The sequence below is a fragment of the Moschus berezovskii genome, chromosome 6, assembly GCF_049115385.1.
Source record: "Moschus berezovskii isolate FMDL1 chromosome 6, NW_MosBer_1.0, whole genome shotgun sequence".
Taxonomy (NCBI): domain Eukaryota; kingdom Metazoa; phylum Chordata; class Mammalia; order Artiodactyla; family Moschidae; genus Moschus; species Moschus berezovskii.
The window spans coordinates 54,071,885-54,096,362 of NC_142465.1; the positions used below are offsets into that span (position 1 = coordinate 54,071,885).

General features: G+C 36.7%; 1 protein-coding gene across 4 annotated transcripts in view; it reads right to left on the reverse strand.

Annotated features, from left to right (window-relative positions):
• TBK1 (TANK binding kinase 1) overlaps positions 1-24,478 on the reverse strand; it is a 50,389-nt gene that overhangs the window by 23,974 nt on the left and 1,937 nt on the right. For 3 of the 4 annotated variants that reach the window (XM_088837061.1, XM_055395077.2, XM_088837062.1), the window contains exons 2-8: positions 23,731-23,845; positions 19,482-19,622; positions 16,400-16,529; positions 13,975-14,156; positions 8,529-8,689; positions 5,557-5,667; positions 2,596-2,775 (exon numbers count right to left, since the gene is read on the reverse strand). In XM_088837061.1, coding sequence (XP_088693187.1) covers positions 2,596-2,775; positions 5,557-5,667; positions 8,529-8,689; positions 13,975-14,156; positions 16,400-16,529; positions 19,482-19,622; positions 23,731-23,845 — 1,020 coding nt within the window. Of the gene's footprint in view, positions 1-2,595; positions 2,776-5,556; positions 5,668-8,528; positions 8,690-13,974; positions 14,157-16,399; positions 16,532-19,481; positions 19,623-23,730; positions 23,846-24,478 lie in introns of those variants that run through there. The other variant, XM_055395079.2, reaches the window with a different exon arrangement.

A 24,478-nucleotide genomic window follows, 5' to 3' on the forward strand; every position in this document is an offset into this window, starting at 1 on the left:
AAGGACAACATAATTGGGATAAAATGAAAGGTAAAATCTTTTTTTAAAACCAGTGCCACGACATCCATTTCTCAGTGAAACTTTAGATCATGACCAGTCCACAGAAATGCTGCTTTGTTGATGTGGACACTATAAAGTCTACTAAACTGAAAATTTCACATAGTCTGTCGATATGGCAGTCAATTCCAAGACATTTTTACGTCTGGACACCTATATTGGATATGTGCAATTCACAGGAGTTTTATATTTATATATATTTTTTATTTATATTTCATAAATGGGAGCCAATACAGAAGACAGTTTAAGGTCACTGATGAGTTAGAACAGCTGGGTTCAAATTTCAGTTTGTTTGCTTACCACTTACTACCTTAAACTACTTAATTTCTCTGTGCTGTGTTTCTTTATCTACAGAATGGGAATAACAATCCTCACCTCACAGAACTGTTGTGAGGACTAAATGACTTAAATATATAAAGAACTGAGAACATCACTTACAACATGAGTATATAATATGTGTTAAATAAGCTAATAAAATCAGGTATTTTCAAAATGATGTTTTGGGGGAAAAGGTAGATTCTCCCTAAAGAGATCCATGAAAAAAAGAAACAAACCAACATTCCAGCAGCAATGTTGTGATTCTTCTCTGACAAAAAGCCTCTGCTGTGATTTTTGGCTTGGGCTCAGGTGGGCTTTCTATGTACACATATTACTCTTACAATGAAATAGTGGCCAACACCTAACTATGTTACATTTCTATTCAGGCTATTGAGTACCAAGATACAGATGATGATTAATATATTTTAGACAGCATATTAAAAAGCAGAGACATTACTTGGCCAACAAAAGTCCGTCTGGTCAAAGCTATGGTTTTTCCAATAGTCATGTATGGATGTGAGAGTTGGACTGTAAGGAAAGCTGAGCGCCAAAGAACTGATGCTTTTGAACTATGGTGTTGGAGAAGACTCTTGAGAGTCCTTTGGACTGCAAGGAGATCCAAGCAGTCCATCCTAAAGGAGATCAGTCCTGAGTGTTCATTGGAAGCATTGATGTTGAAGCTGAAACTCCAATATTTTGGCCACCTCATGCGAAGAGCTGACTCATTTGAAAAGACCCTGATGCTGCAAAAGATTGAAGGCAGGAGGAGCAGGGAATGATACAGGATGAGACAGTTGGATGGCATCACCGACTCAATGGACATGAAGTTGGGTAAACTCTGGAAGTTGGCGATGGACAGGGAGGCCTGGTGTGCTGCGGTTCATGAGGTCGCAAAGAGTCGGACACGACTGAGAGACTGAACTTAATTGAACCTAATGTTATATTATTTTATTCATTCTATTTATATTATTTTCAATGTTTATAATATTGTAATGTTAGTTAGTGTTAGTCACTTAGTCGTGTCTGACTCTTTGCGATGCCACAGACTATAGCCCGCCAGACTCCTCTGTCTATGAAATTCTCCAGGCAAGAATACTAGAGTGGGTAGCCACTGCATTCTCCAGGGGATCTTCCTGACCCAGCGATCAAACCCGGGTCTCCTGCACTGCAGGCAGATTCTTTACCATTTGAACCACCAGGGAAGCCCCTTATTGGATAAAGATATTAGACAAAATGTCTAAAGTATTATTCCATCTAATTGATTTTATTCCTTAATAAATAACTAGTGAAAGTCTCTTTTTTAATTTCATGAGGCATCAAAACTGCTACCCGAGTCTCGTTAAAATAGAAACTAAGGCATATAGAAAGGGCGTTAATGCTTTCCCTTTTCATTAAAAAAAAAAAAAAAACATTTTATTTTGAGATCACTGTAGGTTCATGTGCAATTGAAAGAAATTGTGTAGAGAGACACTAAATACTCTTTTTCTCAGTTTCACCCCAATGGTAACATCTTGCGTAAGTATGCTGCTGCTAAGTCACTTCAGTCGTGTCCGACTCTGTGTGACCCCATAGACGGAAGCCCACCAGGCTCCCCCGTCCCTGGAATTCTCCGTACACCATTATAATCAGGACCTTGATACTGACACAATCCACCTATCTTATTCAGATTTCCCAAGTTCCACATGTAAGGTTGTGTGTGATTTAATTATATGTAGTTTTATCACATGGAGAGATTTTTATCATGTAGGTATAATCTGTTTTTTTAAGATAAAAGGAATGGGTCTTTCCCCAGCACTCAGAGTTTTAGGCCACATATGCAAATAATTACACGAACTATCTTTAAGATTTATTATGCTTTAATATTTTTAAGTGACAGGACAATACTCTTAATAAAACCTGGCTCATTTATTAGTAAATACTAATTGTAGTTATATGGTTATGTAATTTGAGAGAAGGCACATAAAGGAAAATAGTCTTGTAAAATTTGTAGTTTAAGAACAAGTTAATTTACTTGTAAATTTTAGAAAATTAATCCTTTTACTTCAAAGATAAGTGAAAAGTAATTTACTAAGCACTCAAACATTTTCTAACACTTTCTACCCAGAAATGGGTACATCTGATGAAGCTGAAGCATCTTTTCTATTTCTTCTCCTGATTTGTGAAGATACATAACTATTATGTAACATCATGATATAGGAAAAAATATAAAGAGGTACTTACGTATTATAGCCATGAATATAAATTTCATGAGCGGTCATTTGTTGTAGTGAAAAAACATGAACTATCATCCGGTGAAGTATATCACTAGTTTCTGCAAAAAACTGGTCAAAACCCCAACACTTTTCCTGATCTGCCTCCAGGATGTTTGCAAGAACAGGAGTAAGCAGAACTTGAAGACCCCTAAAATAGTATTGAAAAGAGTTACATGAAGAATCTAAGTACAAAATCATAATATTTACCAACAAATGAAAGGACCTGCTATTACTATTATCAGATAAGATTAATTTAAAATTATTAAAAAATCTACCAATTTTTTGGAAAGCCAGGTAACCTTGATTTAATATTACTTGTCAATGAACCAGGGGTTATGGTATTTTCATGTTGGCTTTTACACGTTATTTTCTTTTGGTTCTCTCCTTCTCAAGTTTCCTCACTTTTCCAAACATCCTAACATGGTATATACATGGCTATCCAGGTGAGATCAGTTGACTGGAAGGAACCCTGTGGTCATGAGGATAATGGTTTAACTTCAGGGTCATTAATGTCCTTTTAACGTGTCATTCCAACACCTAATTTTTTATGCTGAATTCATATGCCTTTTGTAGCATACCTCTTCAAGAAGGAAAATTACTATAATCATTTAGCAATCAATTAATGCCAATTAAACTAAGAATAATCTTTGACTGTGTTAGTTGCTCAGTCTTGTCCGACTCTGTGACCCCATGGATTGTAGCCCGCCAGGCTCCTCTGTCCATAGAATTCTCCAGGCAAGAATACTGGAGTGGATTGCCATTTCCTTCTCCAGAGGATCTTCCTGACCCACGGACTGAACCTGGGGTCTCCTGCATAGCAGGTGGATGCTTTACCGTCTGAGCTACCAGGAAAACCTCCAATCTTTGACTAATAAACTTAAATATTAAAAAAAAAAATGAATGGAAGGAACTTAATTCTTTCTCATGCACTACCTGAATTTTAAAATATGTTTAAATAGACTCAATTATGGAATTTCAAGTCATCTTAAAAATATATTCTTGACTACATGACAGACACTGAAATAACTGTCTGTTAACAGTTTTTAAGGTATGTGTATGCAGCATGGGCATGCTCAGTCATGTCCGACTCTTTGCAACTCCACAGACTGTAGCCCACCAGACTCTGTCCGTGGAATTTTCCAGGCCAGAATACTCAAGTGGGTTGCCATTTCCTTCTCTGGGGAATCTTTCCGACCCAGGGATCAAACCCAGGTCTCTTGTCGCATCTCCTGCATTGCAGGTGGATTCTTTATTGCTGAGCCACCGGGAAAGCCCACCAAGGCTTGATGACAATCTGAATCTGAGGATTCAGTGGAGCTCTGTGTTACATACACACATGAACTTTGAATTACAACGTCAATCTATTTTTCACTTATATCTGTCTTCACTTACAGCTGAGTTAGGTTTGTCTCATTGGCTATCTAGTCTTGACTAATTAATACATATAAGAAAGAAGATGGTTATCTTTTTTCTGTAGTTCCTACATTTTTGGTAGTTGTTTTCATTGTTGATTGTTAGTACTTAAAGTCCTTAGTATTTAAAAAAATCATATAACATACTTTGATACCTAAGCAATTTTTATAAAAAAATTTATAACTTAGTGTACTAAAGAATAATTAGACATATAAGGTCTGCTACCCTCCTGAAATATGCAATCTATAGTTCAGACTGACAAAACACTGTGTGAATGTCAGCAATATAGTTCAACATTAAAGAGCAAGTGCTCATTTCCTGACCCGTTTAAATTTTCTCAGTTTTGCCCGAGATTTCCAAAATGGGTACTTTTCTAAATCAAAATTTAACACAGATCACTATTATAACATTGAATTTCTGCTCTCCAATAAAGTGACTTTCTCTTGGTAATTCTAGTTGCATGACACAATTTAGTTTTGGAAACTTTTAACACAAAAAAATGAAACTGTCAGGCCAGTGGTTTTCAAAAATGATTTCAGCACTGGAACTACTGGTTTAAATGAGTCTTCACAGATATTAACACATAAAATGACAGGACATATTTCATTAACTTGTGGTATATATATATGTACAGTCTCAATAAATATTTTGAATAAACATATTTATTTACTTATATGTTGAAAGTAATACAAAAAGCAACCACAGATTCTAAAAGGCATTAAACCAATAAAACATAACCTATGTATGTTCACTTGTGGATTATACAGTCCCCACACTCAAGAAAAATGGAAAGTAATTCAGTAATTACAAATTCTAAATACTGAATTAGAAATTGCCTTGCCTTGGCTTTATTTCCGGAGTAAAATCTAAAATAATTTACTCTCAAATTAGCACAACTTTGTAAACCAAATATACATCAATAAAAAAAGATATACAACAGAAAAAAAAATTTACTCTCTACTTTTAATTTCCTTTACCTTAAATCTCTCTCTGTGATAACAGGATTCATGTATAATTTGAGTTCTGGCTGCTATATTAAGACCCATATGAACTTTTGAAATGCTGGAAAAAGCAGTAGAAAACTGTTATTTCTCACCTCTTGAATAATATGATTACTTTTTGAAAATGAGGGTAATATTAGACTTCTTTAATGTTTGTTTCTTAGAACTCTAATTATTCCTATCTGTACTACTATTTGTGCTCTGTCATAATGAAGGTCAGCACAAGAGACACCAAAGTCCTAAGCTGGAATCCCACACTGGACACAATTCTAACACCAGTGATTAGCAATCTGAAAAATTTATGTATGCTCTGTGTCTTAAAAGAGATATGGCAAAATTATTTATATAGACTCAAATCAATCTTTACATTGCCACAAAGACAAAAATTACAAATCAAGGCATGCTTTAATAATATCTACTGAAAAATTAAGTACAAAACTACACTTAAGTATTGGTGATTTTAATCAACAAACATCCCAACACCAAAGAGAATAGGGTACAAACACTATACTTACCGAGAAAGACTACAAGAAACAGGCATGTCTCCACTCCAGTCAATTGGTCCATTTTCTGCTTTCTGTACTCCAGATATTGCACCAGAAGGCTTTCCAGTAATTATTTTATACCTTGGGAGGAATAAAAGCAGATTAAAATAAGCAATTTGTTACCGCATAGCCTATCAAAGGGCTCTGCAAAAATATTTCCTCAGTTGCACCTACAATTATCTGCTAGACAAAACTTTGTGACTGATGTTCACAGGATCCATAAAACAATCAAAATACTTTGAATCTGACTGACTGAAGTAGAATAGTGGCTGTACGATAATTTTACATATGCCATAATTAATTTTCACTTGGGTTCTCAGAGTGCCATATAACAGCATCTGCTGATCACAACAAAAATATTCATTTTTCCATCTGAAAAAATTGAGCAAACACAAAAAAAGTTATGTTACAGAATGTCTCTAGACCATGAAAAAAGCATCTAATCCCTCTTACCCATATTATCCAAAGGCAGTCAACTGGACCATGAAATTACTACAGAATGAACAATAGCTTTCTTTAAAAAAAAAAAAAAAAAAAAGATAAAACTATACATAGCACAGTATCAGAAAGTTTTTGCATATTGAGAAAATATATACACATTACAGGATTAGATGTGTATACCAAAATTAAAAGTCAAACTTAATCTGTTTCTTGATGATGGTGATAAAAATAAAGATGAATTCAAGAAAGATGAATGAAGAAGTGAAAGAATGCTAATAATGATGGAGGTGGGGCAATGAAAGCAGTCTTACAGGTGTCAGCCCTTTCTAAAACGAAATCTGAAATTAGGAGAGAAATAAGAGGTTCGTGCCTTCAAGATAAAAATGTAAATCATAATACATCAGAATCTTATATAAGTTTATAGATAGTATTTCTGACATAATTTTTTGATTTAATGTCTACATAAATGTGCTCTGAGCAGATTAACACACTCTTAAAAAAGTAGAAGAAACCAGAACGACTGATCTGAGGTGCTTGCTGCTTCTTCAGTAGAGGCAGCCAGAATTTGTGTACTAAGAGATTTTTCAAAGAAGGAAATTAATATGAAAAATAAGTTGCATTCATGTGAGAAGGATCAGATTGTGGAGAAGTAAGTAGAGATATGTGAGATTAATGCAAGAAGAGAAGTGAACAGAATGAATGGCAGAATTCTTATTTAAGGTAATGCTTATGAACTCTTGAAAAAACTTACTTTGTTAAGATACATATCTAAATACATTTATTAACATGTAAATAAGATTCTGAGGGATCAACACTCCTATAATGTGAGAGGAATACATCACTCAATAGTCAAGCAAAACAATCCTTATTATTTCTTAAAGTACTTCTGAACATTCATTAGCATCAATGTTCATAAAAAGTTTAGTTTCTGCGCAATTAAAGAAAAAATTCTTCTAATAGTATTAGAACGAACCAGGAACTCCCAATTGTTTATGAGTCATGCTTCCTTTATTAAAGAGCATCACACTTTTATTTAACCCATTCTCAGTGCAGCAATACATGCTGATGCTGCTTTAAAACACCTATGACAGCAAGCATGATTAACTGTTGGGCACACTTTATGTTTAATGAGAAAAGAGAAACTGACTCTAAGCCTTCATTAATGAAGAGATTTTATAAAAAGGACACTGCTGTAAAGTGGTCTCAAGATGATGCTATACCAAAATCAGTACACTAATGGATAACTTCTTCCCACAAATATGTATGCTTTCCTTGCTGGAAAACAATCAGGTTTTAGCAAAAGTCATGGTATCAGCTGAACTAGTTTTACCTCCTCAAACAAACAAAAGAAAAAATATGCTTCTAATTTTCTGAGATAAGATTAAAGATTGTATGTTTACACTTGTGATTATTACTTATGAAGTGTTAGTTGGTCATGTCCAACTCTTTGTGACCCCATGGACTATAGAGCCCAGCAGGTTCCCCTGTCCATGGAATTTTTCAGGCAAGGATACTGGAGTGGGTGGCCATTTCCTCCTCCAGGGAAATTTCCCCACCCAGGGATCGAACCTGGGTCTCCTGCATTGCAGGCAGATTCTTTACCATCTGAGCTACCAGGGAAGCCCCACTTATAAAAGGCAGGGTCAAATATATAAAGATCTGAGAGAAACGTCAAGATCTAAAAGAACAGTCGAACACATTAAGACTGTCAAGTGAGTTATACTTCACTGAACCAAACAATATTCATAACCTCACCTTATAGTTTTATGTGTACAGAGGTTGGCTATTTCTCATGAGGCAAGATCAACCACTAATTTCTTTCAAAATAGAAAGATGTGTGGCCAACGGACAAATGAGTTTCATAATAAATTTCACATCCAACAATCCATCCCTCTTTTCTTCCATTATTTGGTTTATAACAGTGACTTCATACATAGTAATTATTTCCTAGTAACTATGGCAGTTGCATAAATGTATAATGTACTAGTAAAATGCATTAAGCAAAATGTTTTGGACTGAAACAGCAACATTAGAAAAATAATATTACATTAAATGTTATTTTTGAAATGGTTAAAGAAATCAGGTCAGTTCATAGTTCTTTTTGATCCACTAATTCTTTTAGTGGTTCTATTACTTTATGAAAGTACTTTTTAATTTTTTTAGTTATATGGAGGAAAAAACTAATAAGCACACAAAAAGAACTAAATAGTGCTGAAATAAATTTCAGAAGGCGCAATATTTTTAATATGGACCAAAGACTGGATGGACCAAATATGGATGCCATTTATACTTTGTACATAAGATAGTTAAACACAGTATGAAACAGTATCTCTATACATTTTTTATAAGGTTGTACTCTTACTAAAAAATAAAAGTTTAAAATATCAGAAATGATGGCTAAATCAATATTCAGTAGTATACCTCTCTAACATGACGAAATAAAATAAGATAGATATACACTTAAAAAATTATTTCTAATTTTAGATGGAGAAATCACTTACATCACTTCCTTATTCCTACGTGGCCCTTCAAATGGTCTAAATGGAAGTGATCCAGTAGCTGCATGGTAAAATGTTACCCCAATGCTCCAAAGATCCACAGTTGCTCCGTATTTCTTCTGATGATCTTTTCTTAGCACTGCTCTCTCATACATATCAGGATGCTTTAAAAAGAAAAGAAAAAGCTACTAACTTCTGTTCTCTGAAATACATTACACAAAAATGGGTATTCAATAATGTCTGGAAATTCTATTTTCCTAATGATTTTACTTTCCCAATCTGAAAAGACTATTTCACATCTTCCTCTCTCTCCTCAAACCTCCAAAACCACCTCCTTCGACCCTCAATTTTGATGACCTCACTTCATACTACAGTGAGAAAATGGAAGCAATCAGAGATCAACTCTTCTTTATATCTTTTACCAAAAGCCAACCTACCTGAATCTGTGTTCAGAACCAGTTACAATGGAACTGCTCTTATCAAAGGCTTAACTTTTCCACCTGTGCTGTACCAAGTTGCTTCAGTCATGTCTGACTCTTTGCACTCCCATGAACTGTAGCCCGCCAGGATCCTCTGTGCATGGGATTCTCCAGTCAAGAATACTGGAGTGGGCTGCCATTTCCTTTTCCACGAGATCTTCCCGATCCAGGGATTAAACCCGCATCTCTTATGTCTCTTGCACTGGAAGGCGGGTTCTCTACCACTAGCACCACATCTGTGCTGTGGGGCCCATCATATCTTCTCATCAATTCTAGAAATCAGTTCCTGAAACTACCCTTTTTATTTTATGCATCATTTCCCCCCTTTCTATTGGCTCATTTCTTTCAGCTTACACACATGCTTTCGAATCTCCCATTAAAAAAACCCCTAAATTGACCTTACAACCTCTTTGAGCTATCATTTAATTTTCTGCTTCCCTCCATAGCAAAACTCAAAACAGCCGTCCACACTCACAACTGCCTTACTTCTTCATCTGTATCTCCATTCAGGCCTATGGCATTAAATGTTACCTATATCCTTTAACTTTCCAAACCATTTCTTGTCCTCAGTTCTGGATTCATATATCCTACTGGTTTCTCAAATGTCTAAAAGGTAGCTTAAACTTAAGGTATCAAAACCAGACTCCCGGTCTTCTGACTCAAACCTGTCTCCTTCTAATCTTTACCCTTTAAGTAAATGGTACCATCAGCTACCCAGATGCTCATACCCTAAACATATCAGGCAGCCTCAATTCCTTCCCCTAACACCTCACATGCAATCCATGTGAGCGAGTCACAAGGGCTCTGAGATGAAAACTAATTTTCTAGAATGAATTCAGAGGACTAGCCTGACTGGGTATTTGGAGGTACAGCGACTCAGAAAAGTAGCTGATGTTCACCACATGGTCCTTAAGCACAGAAGACACTATGACACAGTTGTGAAGAACAGATGGAATTTATAGGGCATGGCTTAGGAGCTTACAAATCCAGAAAGAGATTCTTATGGACATTAAGCTCTGCAAAGGACAGCCAGAGGTCATACATGCTTAGCCTCCGTGACACTGCCTTTATGTAAATTATGTGCTGTAATGTCAAGGTTTTTGGTAGATAAACCTGTAAGAGTGTACTCTGGACCAGAGCAGAGTGATCTCCCAAATGATCCCAAACTAAAACAATGCCTTATGACACTGTGGTATATGGCAGTGGCCCAAGGGACTGGGATAACACTGCTGGGAGAGTGTCTCTACTGTAAATGATGTAGTTTATGAATTCACCTCTTGAAGGGTTACAAGCTCTGGATTATTTTTGGGGGGATGGATGGGACTTTTTTGGGAAATACATTTTAACGAGAAATTAGAAGAGGTGACAAGCATGAGGGGCTTAAGACGTATGTCCAAACATGGCTACCAGATATAAAGGGTCTGAGTGGTTTTGCTGATTCTGTGGCATAGTACATAAGGCATTATTGTCTAAAGAAGCACGAGCCAGACCTCTGTCCTAGCAGAAGGTTCTTACTTTATCAATGGTGCTGTGAAGAGGCCAAGAGTACCTGGACATGTCTGATATCTTCAAAGAACATGAGGCTGCCAACCTGGGAAGAGCAGATACAGCGATTCTAGAAGGAGACAAAGCGGGACCTCCTCAAAAGGTGCACTAATATACCTCCTAAATAGTACAGCTGGAAGGCCTTCCCTAGGCTGAGAACGATTAGCTGAGAATGGCCCAATGCATGCTGGTCTGAAGTATCTGGGCCCACAGGTTCTCTCCTGAACCTGCTACTTGTATTTGCATAGGGATCAGCATATGGGCCCGGGCCCCTGCATCTGGGACGGGAGCATAAGGACAAACCTACTCTAAGTTCTCAGGTTAAATCGGGTTGGCCAAAAAGTTCGTTTGAGTTTTCCTGCACTATCTTATGGAAAAACCCAAACAAAGTTTTTGGGTAATTCATATTAAGAAAGCCATCATAATAAAAACAGTAGAAGAAAAAATGCTGGTGCTTCCTTTGGTCTTTTTTTTCTGTCTTTAACACATAAAAAGGAGAAGATTCAACATCTGGTCTGGGAATTCCAAAATGAGGAAAGTTTTCATTTAAATATAGAAATATTTCTAGACTGCTGAGTTTCAGGCTGTGTGTGTCTCATATCATAACTGCTGGTGTAATCTATTAGAAAACAGAGTTGGGAATAATCTGAAATAGGAAAATTTTAGTAAAATTTCAGCCAAGAGAACAGCATGGACTTGGAAGTTTATTTATTTAATGTTGTGTTCTTTCTGTTTTACAAGTCTGTTAGTGATGGAGGCTAAACTGTGGTCCTCAGAGACTATGTGAAAGACTGACAGTCGGCAACAGGGATCACCCTCACAAAGGCTAGTATGGTACTGCCGTTGTTTCTTTCGATCACCACAGTCATTGGGAAGGGCTACTGGAATTTAGTGGGCAGAGACCAGAGATGAGAGACATCCTGTTGAACATGAAACAGCTCTGAAAAACAAGCTTCTGACTTCCTGCATGACTTTTGAATATCCTGCCAGATATTTGTGCAGCTAAGAAGTCTGTTTATAATGATCTCACTTCATTTTATATGTAAACAGTATATTTCTGAATATAAAGTAAACAGTATTTTTGTAGCTATAGGAATGCAGTATACATAAATCTACTTTGTTAAGTTAGAAACTTTATCAGGAATTCTTCAGTGCTTTGGAAAATGATGTCAGTAACACAAGACTTATGATATATGACCCACCAATTCAATATACAGGTTACCACTGCATGTGCACTGGAGGTAACATTATACACAAGTACAGGCATCTAATTATTTCAGTTGTTTGCTAGTGAAATTGAGAGTAAACTTTTGCCAGTAAACTTTTACATATTAAATATCTATGATTTTATTATATTTTCCTTTATATTATCATTAAGATACTATCCTCTTCCTTTAATTAGGTATTCTGGTTGATTATATTATCTAAGAACTTCAAGACACTGAAAAGAATATTGTAAAACATTTATTATTAACAGGGGGTGATCATACAGGGTAGAAACCACTAGTCTGTATGCTCTGGTTGGGTTCTGCTTACTTCTCCAATTCTTATCACCTACCTTTTCACTCACTAAGTCCAGCTATTCTGTCATCCTTTCTGTTTCTCAAACATCCAAGGTCGTTTCTGTTTTTAGGCCTTTGTAGTTGCTTGTAATGCTGCTTTTCCCCCAAATCTTTGCATGGCTTGCTTGTTTCCATCATTAAAGTATCAGTTGACTTAAGATTGAAAGGACGCTTTCCCCAGCTATCTTTCTTCTGCTTTGTTACCTTACTGTCTTTCCAACACTTTAATTATCTGAATTTATCTTATTTACTTGTCTATTGTTCTCACTAGATTGTAGGTTCCATAGGAGCAGAAATCATGTACTTCTGGCACACCACAGAAGTCTCAATTCCTACAACAATGCTTGGTACATAAATAGCTGTAGGATGAATATGATCCATTTTTAGGTTTTTTTTTTTTGGCTGCACTGCACAGAAGGATCTTAATTCCCTGACTAGGGACTAAACCTATGCCCCTGCACTCTAAGTGTGAAGTCTTAACCACTGGACTGTCAGAGAAGTCCCCATTTTTAAGTACTCTTAATAAAGGACTATCAAAATACAACTGCAGATTAATCAGTGGTTACATATTGATAGAACAAGTTGCTGCTGCTGCTAGGTCACTTCAGTCGTGTCCGACTCTTTGTGACCCCATAGACGGCAGCCCACCAGGCTCCCCCGTCTCTGAGATTCTCCAGGCAAGAACACTGGAGCGGGTTGCCATTGCCTTCTCCAATGTGTAAAAGTGAAAAGTGAAAGTGAAGTCGCTCAGTCATGTCTGACTTGTAGCGACCCCGTGGACTGCAGCCTACCAGGCTCCTCCGTCCTTGGGAGTTTCTAGGCAAGAGTACTGGAGTGGTTTGCCATTGCCTTCTCCGGATAGAACAAGTTAAGATACCTTAATTCATGCCAGGGTTAGAACAATCTGAATAAAGCTATAGGGGCAACTTGACTTTATTCAAATTATAAAATTACAATCACAGAATCCAATTGGAAAAAAAGTCACAGAATCTAAGACTTTTAAAATAAAACTCAAAGCCATAACCAATTAGTGACAGCTATATATTATAAACTTTCTGATTACATGTTGCTGCTACTGCTAAGTCATTCCAGTCATGTCCGACTCCGCGTGACCCCTTAGACGGAAGCCCACCAGGCTCCCCTGTCCCTGGGATTCTCCAGGCAAGAACACTGGAGTGGGTTGCCATTTCTTTCTCCAATGCATGAAAGTGAAAAGTACATGTTAAAAAAAAAAAAGTACATGGTAAAAGTACATGGTAAATGTACTTATTTTTAAGTGCCTTTCTTAAGTGTTTCAAATGTTTACTAACTTCACACAAACACATCTACATAAACTGTTTCAACCATGGAGCTTTTCTAGTTTTCTAGTATTTCAAGTTAGATCTTTTAGAGGCATTTCATTTTGTGTGTGTGTTTCTAACAAGGGTTCTTTTCATCTTTCAGTAACCAGCCTCCCTGAAGAGAGTCTTCTGCTTCAGAATTATAATGAAGTTTGCTCTACAGGGAACAGTATTATAACAAGCTTGTAATATATTAACTGCTCTGATCCAAATAAGGAAGTCTTTACTAGCTAGATGCTTCTGGAGTGTACAGATAGTTCTTTCTTTTAACACAGATGCATAATATTAGTAAAATTATTTAGGAATATTATAAAACTTACAAGAAGTTTTTTTTTTAATAGAAAGTAACACCGTTAGAAACCAATATCTAATTCCGTATTACATACCATATTCATTAGAATAGAAAATTTAATTTTTGCCATAAGAGTTAAGACATTTTATAGAGTGATCTGGTTGACCAACTATCCATATTTATAATATATGCAGCTTCTTAAAATAAAATTATTAGTGATGCATGACTTACCAAATATTCTTCTGTGCCATACAGAGAAACAAACTGCTCATCATCTTCTAATTCTCTAGCTGCACCAAAATCTGTGAGTTTGTACACAGACTGTCCGTCTTCCCCGATCACACGCATGATATTTCCCGGTTTGATATCACGGTGAACTATGCCATTCTCTCGGAGATGATTCATTCCACCCACTTCAACAATAAATATAAAACAAAGGAAATCATAAGTAGGTATGTGTGTGTGCATCAGGTTCACTAATGCACATTAATTCATTCTTATTCACTTAATGTAAGTTTTTACATAAGTTGGTCCAAAGTCATTTTAATCAAAGAAGTAATAGATTATACTTAGATTTTATATTTCATGCTTGAGAAATGAGAAATTTTAGAAGCACAGGGATCTATATGGTCTAAGGAAGAGTCCAGTCTCTTTTAAATACTGTCAAGAAAATGGAACACAATGATCTTAAGCCTATGACTTCCTGAATTACTTTTTGTTATATACCTGTGGGCCATCTACCTAAACCCAAGAAAACAGATTCCCAAGAAAAATAATCTTTCACCATAATTAAAAGTTTTACCTTGGGGAAAAAAATTCAACAAAATAGTAAACTGGACTCAATATATAATATAGTAAAAAAAAATTAATAGAAATTGCTGAAATTAAGCTGTTTGGGCTAACTGACACGCAGTGTCAGAATGATAGTCTGAACCATTTGACAGCTGAAAGATGAATGTCCAAGCATGACATATAAAAATAAGTTTAAAGATATCAACATTCAATTATGGAAACTCAGGACTACCAGTATACTTAGGAAGGGATCAATTATCTACCTCTTCTATTTGACTTAATAGGCTGTAGCATATATGGCTTCTCTTTCATTTTACCCTCACGTAAGTAGTCTCTACTGCTTCCAGTATCAATTTCAAGAATTCCCACTAACCTCCCACTAACACTGGGCTTTTCCTATTATTCAAACATTGATTCATTTCTTTCCAAGAAGATATTATTCCCTGTGACTGCCATATTCTTTTTTTTAATAACAGGTTTATTGAGATAAAATTCACATATCATAAAACTCATTTTTTTAAAGTACACAATTCAGCAGTTTTAGTATAGAGCCACAGAGTATACAAACCATCACCACCAATTTCAGAACATTTCCATTTCCATGCAAAAAGAAGCCCCACATCTATTAGCAGTCACTCCTTGACTGCACTCTCCCCTCAAGGCCTTGACCATTACTCTGCTTTCTGTCTCTAGGGATCTGCCTATTCTAAACATTGCACATATATGAAATCATAACAAATATTGTTGCCTTTTGTGTCTGGTGTTTTTCACTAAGCATAATTTTTCAAGGTGCAACCATGTTACAGCATATACCACTACTTCATTCTTGTTACAAACACATAATGTTCCATTGTATGTACCCCATTTATCTATTCACCAGTTGGTGAATACTGGGCTTCCTTTTTTTGTTGTTGCTTTTATTATAAATACTGGTATACAAGTTTTTGTGTGCAAATATTTTAAATTCTTTTGTAATGGAAATGACAAGTCATATAGTAATTGTTTAACTTTTTGAAGACTGTCAGTCTACTGTGCAAAGTGCCTGCACTTTTTTTTTACAATACCACCAATAGAATATGAGGGTTTCAATTTCTCTACATCTTTACCAACGCCTGTTTTGTCTTTTTGATTTTAGCCATCCTAGTGGGTATGTCAGAGAAGGCAATGGCAAGCCACTCCAGTACTCTTGCCTAGAAAATCGCATGGATGGAGGAGCCTGGTGGGCTGCAGTCCATGGGGTCGCTACTAGTCGGACACGACTGAGCGACTTCACTTTCACTTGCACACATTGGAGAAGGAAATGGCAACCCACTCCAGTGTTCTTGCCTGGAGAATCCCAGGGACGGGGGAGCCTGGTGGGCTGCCGTCTATGGGGTCGCACAGAGTCAGACACGACTGAAGCGACTTAGCAGCAGCAGCAGCAGTGGGTATGTAGTGGCATCTCTTCATGGTTTTGATTTGCATTTCCCTAATGCCTAATGATCTTTTTATATATTAGTTGGCCACCTGCATATCTTCTTTGGAGAAATGTCTACCAGATCCTTTACCAATTTTTAAATTGGGTTGTCTCTTTATTGTTGACTTGTTGGGATAAAAATTCCTTATCAGACATCTGATTTGCAAATATTTTCTCTCATTCTACGAGTTGTCTTTTTACTTGATGCTGTCCTTTGGACACACAGAAGTTAATGTTGACGAAATTTATCTCCTTTTTTCTTATTGTACTTGTGCTTTTGATATCTTATCTAAGAAAGCACTCCATAAAGGTCTTTAGCTTTGAATGTAAGAAATTTATTTTTAAAAATTCTTATGTCATTAAATTATATTTATACACATATATTATCATATAAATAAATAAACATACCCACATCTCGCAAAACAATTAGAAACTCAGACTCTGGTAGTCCATAAGCATTAGATGGTTCTTCTAAAACAGTGTATAAACTCCCACATGGACAAAATTCCATAATAAGTACTTTATGTCTTGTTGTTGTCTGTAAAAAAAAAAAAATCACTGACTGGGACTCAATCTAAAAAATAGGGAGGGGGGTTCAAGATGCGGAACATACATACACCCGGGGCAGATTCATGTCAATGTATGGCAGGAATACAATATTGTAAAGTTAAAAAAAATAAAATCTTCAATATATGCCAATACTCATCTGATTTCATTTAAAAATTGGATTTGCTACAATAATAAAGGTACTTGGAACTGCTTTTTACCTGGGGTTTGTTAAATATTTGCTGACTGTACAGATGAGAATTAACATTTCTCAAAATTAGTATTAAAACTGAATTTGTCTTTAAAGACAAACCACAGTAAAAGCTGGCTAAAGCTAATTAGAAAATCGCTGCTACAATGTTATAATGGATCTTTCAAAACTGTTTAATTTCTAATACATAATAGTACATTTAGGATATTAGCTTTTGTAATGAATCTCTTAAAAGACTTGCATTCTTCTTGTGACACTTTCACTACTTTTACTTCAAAGAATGGAGTTTCAGCTTTTTTTTTTGGCAGTACAATGTGGCATGTGGGATCTTAGTTTCCCGATCAGGGACTCAACCTGTGCCCATGCAATGGAAGCCCAGAGTCCTAACCACTGGACTGCCAGAGAGTTCCCCGAGTTTTAGCCTTAAAAACAAACAGGTAGCAGATTAACTGAGTGGTCCCCTTGGAGCAAAGTTCTAGTCAGCTCATAGGAATCTCAGCTGCTGATCTGTTTTAAACCATGATTTTAATGTACCATTGATTATAAGATTCACCATCAATTTAACAATAGTTTTATAGAGGGAAAAAAGTATTACCAAATTACAAATACACATCGATTATAAGATAATGCCCATTTCAGAAACTTGAAAATGTGAATGAGTCTTAAATATAGTATTCATTATCATTTTTTACTCTTTCTTCCTTTTATAATTTTTTTCCATACATCCCCAAAATAAATCTATGAAATATTTTAAAAACTTTACTATTGAGTAATATGAAAGAAATAATTTTAAAAGAAAAAAGCTGTTGCTTCTAAATAATAACCGAGTTTTGAGGAGTTGAAAATTTGAGAAATACCTCTAATTTCATCACCGAGATAATTATGTTTATACTTGGTTTGTTTCCTTTCAGTCTTTTTTCTATGTAATGAATCACATTATAGACACATAATACTCTGTATACCATACTGTATTTATCAAGATCATACTGCATATATATTTTTAATACTGATTTGTTCACAAAACATTATATATAAGCATGCTCCCAGGTGACTGAAATTTTGTTAAATCTTTCTATTACTGCTTAACCACTGTGCAGTACAAAATTAATTTTAGCCAGAGAGGTCTAGCGCTTGCCCTTGGCGACTGGGAGCTGATTCAATAGGCCTCTAGAATGTCCTATCTGCTAAAATGGGGGCTTTGGCCACATGACAGTCTAAAAATGTGATTTTTGATGGGGATCTTAGGACGTGCACTTCTGTTTTGACTTCTGGAGGCTAAGGAATTAGCCAGAACCCACAGGAAGAGCTGGAGACTAAAGTTCAGATATGCAGACAGTATGTGATTGAGCCTCAGTAAAAACTTTGCACACCAAAGGCTTGGGTGAACTTACAGGGTTGACAATACTCTGTGCATACTGTCATATCATACATCAATGTCAGGAGGATAAGGTATCCTTGTGGAAAGGAAGATTCATGTTTGGAACCCTCGTATATTCTGTCCTATGGCCCTATGGATCTCTTCCTTTAGCTAGTTCTAATTTATATCCTTTTGCTTTGCTAAGATACTAACTTGTAAGTAGAGTTGACCCTTGAACAAAGCAGGGGTTAGGGATGCTGACCTTCCATGCAGTCGAAAATCTACATGTAACTTTACAGTCAACCCCCTGTATCTGTGGTTCCATATCTGCAGATTCAACCAATCTCAGATTGTGTAGTACTGCAGTACATATTTAGTGGAAAAAAATTCACATTATTACTGGTGGACCCGTGCAGTTCAAACTTGTGCAGTTTGAGGGTCAATTGTATAGTGCCTTCCTGAGTTCTGTGAGTCATTCAACATTGAAGCAAATTATCAAGTCTGAGGGCAGTCATGGGAAGCCCCAAATTTGTAGCCAGCTGGTCTTAAGTGAAGATGGCTCTGGGGACTCTGGAACTTGCAGCTCGTGTCTGAATGAGCAGGCTGGTGGGGACTTCTCTGATTGCACAGTTTGCCAAACTCCTCTGTGGCTTGTGTAAGAAGTCTTGAACAGACTTGGCAGTCCAGAGGGCTATGCTTTTAACCTTCAATATAGCTAACTCTGGGTAACTATCCATCAAACTTATTTAACCATTCTTTATTATAAACAGGACAGCAATGAACATCTTTGTGCATAAAATTATAGTTTACATGTCTGATTACTTTCTAGAAGTAATCACTAAAAATGAAATCACTGATATAAGGAGTATAAACTGCCAAATTGTTTTTCAAAAGGTGTGATCTGATTACTAATGAGATTTCTATTTTCCTAATGACATTTTTATTCTCACTGTTTCCCACTAAAACCAATTCTGTCTTTGACAACTGGATTCATATATCACTCTCTGGATTCCAATGATTTTTATTCTTTATAAACTCTTCCTTGCATTGTTTGACTTTTCTTCTCATGTAATTATGTCAGTTTAACCTCACTTAGCTTTTGGTTTTAGTAATACTGGTAACCACATTGTATTTTCTTTTATTACTCATACCACTTTTTCTGATTCCATGAGACTTTCCATTGTTATATTCCATTCCATTCCAACAACTTCCATTGTTATATCTGTTTTTGAGATTAAATATTTGATTGAATGAGCCCTAATTTTCAGCATTAAAAAACCCACTCTTTATAAAACAATTTTTATGTTAGATTATTTCTCCTGAATTGTATTAACAATAATAAATACGACAGGATTAACTAAAGCTTGACGACTTACCTCCTCTTCAATAGCAAATAATTTTACAATGTTTTTGTGATTGAGTTTTTTTAACACTTCAAATTCTCTCATCTGAACATCCACTGGACGAAGGAAGCTTATGTTATTAAATACTTTGATAGCAAATAAGTCACCAGTTTTCTAAGAAAAGGAGAGAAAGCTTTTATTTACTTATAATATAAAGAAAACAAAAAAGGGAGCATTAGAACTAGATACAGCAATTTATCTTTTTTGTAGAACACCCTGAATATTTTTAAGCATTGGTAGTTTGTACTAGGATTCTTGATCTTTTTCTTAAAAAAGCTAAAATACATCAATTGGACTGCTCAATATTTATTTCAAATTGTATGCTTTGGAATGTAGAAGAGGCTATTTTATTTCATATTATAAATAAAGCTTCCATTGTGATACATGTGGCAAAGACAGTTAACAGTACTAAAGGTGAACATGTATTTTGAATGAGAAATAGAAAGTGAAACTCACAAGGTTTCTCCAGGAACTAATAATTTTAAATTAATCAAAGCAGGAAGAGAAAGATTGAAGATTATATTCCACATACGAAATTTTTAGTAAGAAACTCAAAGTAAAACCATTAACTTTTAAGATTCCCTAGCTGGATAAAATGGGTACGTATGCCAATGTGGAAGTAGAGGAATTAAAAGAGTAAGATTAGAGCAGACCCTTCTTGCTGGATTGCACCATGGCTGCTGCTGGGAACTTTCTGCGACTTTACCTAGATGACTAGGGCAGGTTGCTGCTTCCCGCATCATTTCTAAAGAATCAAAGACATTTCCTTTCCTCCACCAAAGCAGCTGCAGTAGCCCAACTCTCACTCTCTCAGGGCACACTGAAGTACATCAAACACAGAATTACAAAGCACAGCCCGAAACTGGGAAGGCATCTTACAAGTACAAAACACACGCTTCATTCCAGGTAAACATCACATTCTCATGTTCTTCACAGAATTAACCTTAAAGGCTCTCCTGAAGACCCTCTCACCTCTTTCCAATCACTCAGGCCAGATTCTCTGAGTTTAACCTTGCTATTCCCGCAACCCAAGGCTGAACCCGCCTAGAGTTAGTGGAAAGCTCGTTTCCTCTATGAGCTTGGGGTTTAAGCATGCCTTACATAAAGCTTTCTCATGGCTCTCTGTCTTTGAGGACCCTGTGCTTTTTCTGCTTTGAAGCCCTCTCTACAGCTTCTCACACAGATTAACCACCTACAGGTTGCAACCCTCCTCCCCTCACCTTAGAATTTCATGATCTTCTTCTTAAGACCATTTAGCTGTCTCACAAGCTCAGTCTTAAGTGCACTCTGTGGAGACCATCATCTGTGTGATGAGGTCACTCCTCCCTTTCTCCCGTGCTCCCTCCACAAGAAATACACGTATATTCTTTCCAGAGGAAAAGACCCACTGACTGTTTTCAGACAGAATGAAAATGGAACAACTTAACCAGGGCTCAATCATACCATTTTACCATTTGATAAGCCAGGATAAGAACACTGTCAAATCTATTACCACCCAACAGAGAGATTTTTCTTGAGGACACTTGTTTTAAACTTAGTCTGATATGAGGAGAATCCTAAGAGAGGAGCAAGCAGGGGAAATAACACAATGCTGCAATGTATCCACTGTGACCAAGGACAGTATTTTCCACTCTTCTGTGGTCTACAACATACCCGTGAGTTCATGCTGTCACATGTCCCAGTTTCCCTCTATTCAACTGCAGTCACCTATCAGTCACTGTCCTTAAGTCAAAGCACTACGAATAATATTTAGAGATTCACGAGTACACATATATACAACGTGCAGGTCAACATGTCCTTCCTACAGCTCTGCCCCCTTTACCTTCACCTAGTTATCACACGCATGTACACCCATCTACACACGGTAGCAGCCCCAGGCAACTTAATGAAAAAAAGACAAATTAAGTAGGTAATAAACTTTGTATGGGGCTTCCCTGGTGGCTCAGACAGTAAAGAATCTGCCCGCAATGCAGGAGACCTGGGTTCGATCCCTGGGTTGGGAGGATTGCCTGGAGAAGGGAATGGCTACCTTCTCCAGCATTCTTGCCTGGAGAATCCTATGGACAGAGGAGCCTGGCAGGCTATAGTCCATGGGGTCACAGAGTCAGATATGACTGAGCAACACTTTCACATATTGTACAGGGCTTCCTGGTGGCTCTGTGGTAAATAATCTGCCTGCCAATGCAGTGGACACGAGTTCAATCCCTCGATTGGGAAGATCCCCTGGAGAAGGAAATGGCAACCACGCCAGTATTCTTGCCTAGGAAATCTCATGGACACAGGAGCTTGGCGGGTTACAGTCCATGAGGTCGTAAACAGTTGGACACGACTTAGCAACTAATCAATAACAACAACAAATACTTTGAATAACAAATAGTAAACTTAGGGACCTGGTCACTCCCAGCAATAACATAAAAAGGGTTTAGCTAATACAATTAAAGATCCTTAAACAAGCAGTAATTAAGGGCAAGCAGGATTTTGGGGGTATAGTCCTAAACCCTTGAAACTGATGTCACGGAGAACAAATATGGTTCCTCAAAACACATTTTGAATACTAAACTAGATGTTGGCAATAGTATAAGTCAATTCTTATGCCTCTCAAATCCTTATTTGAGGTTTTTGAACTCTACTGGATAAAGAACATTTTTACTTCCTTTGAAGAACTTCAGGCTGTGTTAGGGTAGTCTACTGTAGTCTGTCCTCATTCATTTATTCTTTCAGTTATCAAGCATTTATACCACCTACTAAATGTAAGTACTAACATGAGGGACACTGGATATTTAAGTAAGGAAAGGCACTAGTATATAGAGAGATTTACTAGCCTCAGGCACTTTAAATATGCCTCACTCAGTTCCTATCACGACTGAATACCTGTCACTCCCTGTTTCTAATTTATGTTCCTTCCAATGCCACCTTGCTGCTGCGTCACTTCAGTCGTGTCCGACTCTGTGTGACTCCATAGACGAAAGCCCAGCAGGCTCCCCTGTCCCTACTAAACCCAAAACTCTTCGTGCACAGAACTGTACTTTATCTGTGGCTAAAATGACCAGGTCCACTCAAAGTATTTGCCATATACCAGGTGATTATTAAAGTCTGATAAGCTAATTTGGGTCACAGGAAGACAGAGTGTCAGATGTGTCTCATTGCTAAATTCAGTGCTGCCACCCATTTTCTCTTATTGGCAGAATGCACAAAACAAAAACAATTTCTAGGACAGAAATATCCAAGGCTGATCACTATGAATCTGATCAAGGACTGGAACCTGTGGATAATTCTAAAAATTGGAGGTGAAAAAAAAGCTAAAAACTGTATGACACTTCTGATTCACTCCTTAAGAGCCACAGAGGAAATAGCACCCCTCTGTGAACACTTATTTCATTGTCACAGACAGAACTGACTGGTGGTCTCAAGGCTACAGAAAAATATATAGAAACTCCTCCTTACTAAAGTGTTTTGAGCTCCTGGGCTGAATTCTTAGTGCTGAAAAACTAGTGGATGATTATTTGCATCATAAAAGGATGTTTTTATTCTTTTTCCAGCTTCCTTCTTAGAACAGAAATTTTAATGATTTTAAATTTCTTCATTTTTAAATTACTTTAATTATCTTTCATTTCATTCTCCAGTATAGAAGCTGACACAGAGTACTTTTGGTTCCTGAAATGCCTCTGGGATTAGCCCTTTTATTCTATTCTTCCTTGCACTAACAAGTTCTGATTACCTCATACCAGGATATATAGCCTTTGAAACCTGGGCTCCTTGTTGATAACTTCACTTTACACCAATCTACTCTGCAGAATGCTGGTTTACTTCAGGGGCAGGAAGCCTTACTACAGCACAGCAGAATCATCAGTTGGGTTTCCCTCAAAAGTTCCCATCTGCTCCTCACCACACCTCCCTCTACTGCCTCCTACCCCAAATTACCACCGCACTGAACTCTGTCAGTGAGATCACTCTCTACCGCAGGAGGACCAGGTGGAAGAAAGAACCAAAAGGCCAACACTAAATTTCCCTAGTTCCTTTTTTCATACAACCTTCTGTTTTTCTCCTTTCCCCAGCACATGACCTCTGCCACCACTAGGTAGATAACACTACCTCTGACACAAGCAATACCTTAAATAACCACAAAAACTCTCTTTAGACAAAATAATCAAACCCACCAAGTGTAAGCGTGCATCTCAGAAAACTATACATACAGTGCTTTCACAGAATTCTCTGTACCAACCTTATGTCTTCCACGAAAGACATTTGCAGTAGCTCCTTGGCCTAAAATATCAGATAAAAGCCACAGATGATTAGAAGTGCTCTGCATCTCGGCGTGGTCAGGCGATCCTGTTATACTAAGAGAAAAGAAAAAAAAAGTTGAATGCTTGTTTTAAGGGAATGATACAGTTAAGAAACAAATGTTAGCTACTTTTAGTCTCAAGAAAGAACACCTATAATTTACTGCCAAATTGAAGTGTACAAACAGTCCAATAAAAATCTAACTTTCCAGCAATATTAAAGACTAAAATGCTGCGTGGGCTCTGAAAAAGCTTTAACCAATGACATCTCATATATTCAGTTTAATTCACTTATTCACAGGGCTGAGAAAAATATCTATTTTCCTTCTAATTTTTTCTGTCAATGAAAGTAATATTTACCTCCTTAAAATGTTTTGAAAGATTAATCACTGATGCATCATATTTTAAAGTGTTTTAAATAAAATAAGGTAAAATACAACAGAAATATAGAAAAAAATAACTGTTTCTTTCAGGTGCAAGGCAACACTAAAGAAAACAATTGTTGCCACTACATAACACTTTTCTGAAATTAACTTAAGGATAGTTTTTCCAACCTCCAAATATATAAATACATACATGCTGCTGCTGCTGCTGCTGCTAAGTCGCTTCAGTCGTTGTGCGACCCCATAGATGGCAGCCCACCAGGCTCCCCCGTCCCTGGGATTCTCCAGGCAAGAACACTGGAGTGGG